At 47.6% G+C, this 6,000-nt stretch overlaps 1 protein-coding gene across 1 annotated transcript in view; it reads left to right on the forward strand.

Moving 5' to 3' along the window:
- The window catches only part of LOC311105505 (small G protein signaling modulator 2-like), a 66,626-nt gene extending 63,702 nt beyond the window's left edge, over nt 1-2,924 (forward strand). The window contains exon 22 of the mRNA XM_084147676.1: nt 826-2,924. Within this exon, the coding sequence (XP_084003802.1) occupies nt 826-914 (89 nt within the window). The 3' untranslated portion in view covers nt 915-2,924. The remainder of the gene's footprint in view (nt 1-825) is intronic.
- The last annotated feature ends 3,076 nt before the right edge of the window (nt 2,925-6,000 follow it).

Raw genomic sequence — 6,000 nt, forward strand, 5'->3', positions numbered from 1 at the left:
GTGTATAAAACCATCTCCCTGACTTCCTGTGTGTATAAAACCATTTCCCTGACTTCCTGTGTGTATAAAACCAGCTCCCTGACTTCCGGTGTGTATAAAACCATCTCCCTGACTTCCTGTGTGTATAAAACCAACTCCCTGACTTCCTGTGTGTATAAAACCATCTCCCTGACTTCCGGTGTGTATAAAACCAGCTCCCTGACTTCCGGTGTGTATAAAACCAGCTCCCTGACGTCCGGTGTGTATAAAGCCATCTCCCTGACTTCCTGTGTGTATAAAACCATCTCCCTGACTTCCTGTGTGTATAAAACCATTTCCCTGACTTCCTGTGTGTATAAAACCATCTCCCTGACTTCATGTGTGTATAAAACCAACTCCCTGACTTCCTGTGTGTATAAAACCATCTCCCTGACTTCCGGTGTGTATAAAACCAGCTCCCTGACTTCCGGTGTGTATAAAACCAGCTCCCTGACGTCCGGTGTGTATAAAGCCATCTCCCTGACTTCCTGTGTGTATAAAACCATCTCCCTGACTTCCTGTGTGTATAAAACCATGTCCCTGACTTCCTGTGTGTATAAAACCATCTCACTGACTTAATGTGTGTATAAAACCATCTCTCTGACTTCCTGTGTGTATAAAACCATCTCCCTGACTTCCTGTGTATAAAACCATCTCCCTGACTTCCTGTGTGTATAAAACCATCTCCCTGACTTCCTGTGTGTATAAAACCATCTCCCTGACTTCCTGTGTGTATAAAACCATCTCCCTGACTTCCTGTGTGTATAAAACCATCTCCCTGACTTCCTGTGTGTGTTTGTATAACAGAGATGGCAGAGCGTCATGACGTGCAGCACATCCTTCAGATCGCCAGAGAGCTGGTGCACAAGGTCCAGTCTCTCATCGAGAACAAGTGATGAGGAGGAGGATGAACAGGGCCAGAGGGAGAAGAGGAGAGGTAGAGAGGAGCCAGATACCATCACAGCACCCCTGTACCTCTCCACCCCTTGATCCACCCATCCATCCTCTGCATCCAGCACAGCTCCCTCCCTCTCTTACCCCTCTTTACCTCTCCCAAACCTGGGGAAGAGAGAGAGACATGGGCCCTCTATCCCTCCAGCCGGACCAGTGAAGGGTGAAGCTCCAGGTGACCATCCTGGCCTGGATGCAGGAGAGAACAGGGGGAAAGGGATGCTGGCTGGGCCCAGGTTTAGATCTGGTTCCAATGCTAGGTCTAGGTCTGGGTCTAGGTCTGGTCCTAGTCTAGTTCCTGGTCTAGGTCTGGACCTGGTTTGTAGATGTTGTTTACAAGCACCCGGTCACAGAATGCCATGCTTGGTTGGTGGTTGTTGTCAGATGTGTGGAGTTGTCTGCATGCTGGGTAGTTTGATCACACTGTGACTGCCCCATCTTATTATTCTCCACTAAACTCCATTATCAGTACATACCCTTCTCCATAAACCAGAGACCCCTGACCTCCTCATCACAGAGACCAGAGACCCCCTGACCTCTCCATCACAGAGACCAGAGACCCATGACCTCCTCATCACAGACACCAGATACCCCTGACCTCCTCATTACAGAGACCAGAGACCCCCTGACCTCTCCATCACAGAGACCAGAGACCCCCTGACCTCTCCATCACAGAGACCAGAGACCCCCTGACCTCTCCATCACAGAGACCAGAGACCCCCTGACCTCCTCATCACAGAGACCCCCTGACCTCTCCATCACAGAGACCAGAGACCCCCTGCCCTCTCAATCACAGAGACCAGAGACCCCCTGACCTCCTCATCACAGAGACCAGAGACCCCCTGACCTCTCCATCACAGAGACCCATGACCTCCTCATCACAGAGACCAGAGACCCCCTGACCTCTCCATCACAGAGACCAGAGACCCATGACCTCCTCATCACAGAGACCAGAGACCCCTGACCTCCTCATCACAGAGACCAGAGACCCCCTGACCTCTCCATCACAGAGACCAGAGACCCCCTGACCTCTCCATCACAGAGACCAGAGACCCCCTGACCTCTCCATCACAGAGACCAGAGACCCCCTGACCTCTCCATCACAGAGACCAGAGACCCCCTGACCTCTCCATCACAGAGACCAGAGACCCCCTGCCCTCTCAATCACAGAGACCAGAGACCCCCTGACCTCTCCATCACAGAGACCAGAGACCCCCTGCCCTCTCAATCACAGAGACCAGAGACCCCCTGCCCTCTCCATCACAGAGACCAGAGACCCCCTGACCTCTCCATCACAGAGACCAGAGACCCCCTGACCTCTCCATCACAGAGACCCAAGTATTTTATACCAATCAGTGAGATTGAGATTCCTCCAAGTGTTGAATTAGACTATCGGCTAAATGATATACTGTGTGTTGCTTCATCAAGTGTGACATTGCTTTAGAGTGACACAACGTTAGTGTGAATGACCAAGCAAGCTAGTAGCCAGAGACTGAGTACAGTACATTATACACTTAGTGGCCAGTTTATTAGGTACAGTGAGTCACGTGGCCGTGGCTTGCTATATAAAGCAGCCAGTCAGGCATCGAGGCATTCAGTTACTATTCGATTGAACATTAGTGGACAAAACGAGTGACCTAAGCGATGTTGAGCGTGGTGTGATCGTCGGTGCTAGGCGCGTCAGTTTCCAGTATCTCAGAAACAGCCGGCCTCCTGGGTTTTTCACGCACGGCAGTGTCTAGGGTTTACAGAGAATGGTGCGACAAACAAAAAAACATCCAGTCAGCGGCAGTCCTGTGGGCGAAAACAGCTTGTTGGTTAGAGAGGTCGAAGGAGAATGGCAAGAATCGTGCAAGCTAACAGGCGGGCCACAAACAGGCAAATAACAGTGCAGTACAACTGGTACAGTGAGGGAAAAAAGTATTTGATCACCTGCTGATTTTGTACGTTTGCCCATTGACAAAGAAATGATCAGTCTATAATTTTAATGGTAGGTTTATTTGAACAGTGAGAGACAGAATAACAACAACAAACTAATATAAACGCATGTCAAAAATGTTATAAATTGATTTGCATTTTAATGAGGGAAATAAGTATTTGACCCCCTCTCAATCAGAAAGATTTCTGTCTCCCAGGTGTCTTTTATACAGGTAACGAGCTGAGATTAGGAGCACACACTTAAAGGGAGTGCTCCTAATCTCAGTTTGTTACCTGTATAAAATACAACTGTCCACAGAAGCAATCAATCAATCAGATTCCAAACTCTCCACCATGGCCAAGACCAAAGAGCTCTCCAAGGATGTCAGGGACAAGATTGTAGACCTACACACGGCTGGAATGGGCAACAAGACCATCGCCAAGCAGCTTGGTGAGAAGGTGACAACAGTTGGTGTGATTATTCGCAAATGGAAGAAACACAAAAGAACTGTCAATCTCCCTCGGCCTGGGGCTCCATGCAAGATCTCACCTCGTGGAGTTGCAATGATCATGAGAACGGTGAGGAATCAGCCCAGAACTACACGGGAGTATCTTGTCAATGATCTCAACCAGCTGGGACCATAGTCACCAAGAAAACAATTGGTAACACACTACGCCGTGAAGGACTGAAATCCTGCAGCGCCCGCAAGGTCCCCCTGCTCAAGAAAGCACATATACAGGCCCGTCTGAAGTTTGCCAATGAACATCTGAATGATTCAGAGGAGAACTGGGTGAAAGTGTTGTGGTCAGATGAGACCAAAATCGAGCTCTTTGGCATCAACTCAACTCGCCGTGTTTGGAGGAGGAGGAATGCTGCCTATGACCCCAAGAACACCATCCCCACCGTCAAACATGGAGGTGGAAACATTATGCTTTGGGGGTGTTTTTCTGCTAAGGGGACAGGACAACTTCACTGCATCAAAGGGACGGGGCCATGTACCGTCAAATCTTGGGTGAGAACCTCCTTCCCTCAGCCAGGGCATTGAAAATGGGTCGTGGATGGGTATTCCAGCATGACAATGACCCAAAACACACGGCCAAGGCAACAAAGGAGTGGCTCAAGAAGAAGCACATTAAGGTCCTGGAGTGGCCTAGCCAGTCTCCAGACCTTAATCCCATAGAAAATCTGTGGAGGGAGCTGAAGGTTCGAGTTGCCAAACGTCAGCCTCAAAACCTTAATGACTTGGAAAAGATCTACAAAGAGGAGTGGGACAAAATCCCTCCTGAGATGTGTGCAAACCTGGTGGCCAATTACAAGAAACGTCTGACCTCTGTGATTGCCAACAAGGGTTTTGCCACCAAGTACAAAGTCATGTTTTGCAGAGGGGTCAAATACTTATTTCCCTCATTAAAATGCAAATCAATTCATAACATTTTTAACATGCGTTTTTCTGGATTTTCTTGTTGTTATTCTGTCTCTCACTGTTCAAATAAACCTACCATTAAAATTATAGACTGATCATGTCTTTGTCAGTGGGCAAACGTACAAAATCCGCAGGGGATCAAATACTTTTTTCCTCACTGTATGCAGAATGGCATCTCGGAATTCACAACTCGTCAGTCCTTGTCACAGATGGGCTATTGCAGCAGACGACCACACTGGGTTCCACTCCTATCAACTAAAAACTAGAAGAAGCTGCTCCAGTGGGCACTCGATCACCAACACTGGACAATTGAGGAGTGGAAAAACATCCCCCGTTCCGACGAATCCCAGTTCCTGTTGCATCATACTGATGGCAGAGTCATGACTTAGCGTAAGCAACATGATTCCATGGCTCCATCCTGCCTGGTGTCAACGGTACAGGTTGGTGGTGGTGGTGGTGGTGGTGGTGTAATGGTGTGGGGAATGTTTTCCTGGCACACGTTAGGTGCCAATTGATAAATGTTTGAACGCCACATCGTATCTGAACATTGTTGCTGACCAGGTGCATCCCTTCATGGCTACAGGTGGGTCCGACCCGGTACTAGATGGTTATACCCAATAAACTGCCCACTGAGTGTGTAAAACCAGAGTGCTAGAAGCACAGAGACTGGGGACAGTACAGTACATTAAATACAGTTGAAGTCGGAAGTTTACATACACCTTAGCCAAATACATTTAAACTCAGTTTTTCCACAATTCCTGACATTTAATCCTAGTAAAAAATTCCCTGTTTTAGGTCAGTTAGGATCACCACTTTTATTTTAAGAATGTGAAATGTCAGAATAATAGTAGAGAGAATTATTTATTTCAGCTTTTATTTCTTTCATCACATTCCCAGTGGGTCAGAAGTTTACATACACTCAATTAGTATTTGGTAGCATTGCCTTTAAATTGTTTAACTTGGGTCAAACGTTTTGGGTAGCCTTCCACAAGCTTCCCACAATAAGTTGGGTGAATTTTGGCCCATTCCTCCTGACAGAGCTGGTGTAACTGAGTCAGGTTTGTAGGCCTCCTTGCTCGCACACGCTTTTTCAGTTCTGCCCACACATTTTCTATAGGATTGAGGTCAGGGCTTTGTGATGGCCACTCCAATACCTTGACTTTGTTGTCCTTAAGCCATTTTGCCACAACTTTGGAAGTATGCTTGGGGTCATTGTCCAGTTGGAAGACCCATTTGCCACCAAGCTTCAACTTCCTGACTGATGTCTTGATGTTGCTTCAATATATCCACATAGTTTTCCTTCCTCATGATACCATCTATTTTGTGAAGTGCACCAGTCCCTCCTGCAGCAAAACACCCCCACAGCATGATGCTGCCACCCCCGTGCTTCACGGTTGGGATGGTGTTCTTCGGCCTGCAAGCTACCCCCTTTTTACTCCAAACATAATGATGGTCCTTATGGCCAAACAGTTCTATTTTTGTTTCATCAGACCAGACATTTCTCCAAAAAGTACGATCTTTGTCCCCATGTGCAGTTGCAAACCGTAGTCTGTCTTTTTTATGGCGGTTTTGGAGCAGTGGCTTCTTCCTTGCTGAGCGGCCTTTCAGGTTATGTCGATATAGATACTTTTGTACCTGTTTCCTCCAGCATCTTCTAGTGGGGTGGAGGTACTGCCAAGGTGGGCTTCAT

The sequence above is a fragment of the Coregonus lavaretus genome, assembly GCF_964263955.1.
Source record: "Coregonus lavaretus genome assembly, chromosome: 30".
NCBI classification, from domain to species: domain Eukaryota; kingdom Metazoa; phylum Chordata; class Actinopteri; order Salmoniformes; family Salmonidae; genus Coregonus; species Coregonus lavaretus.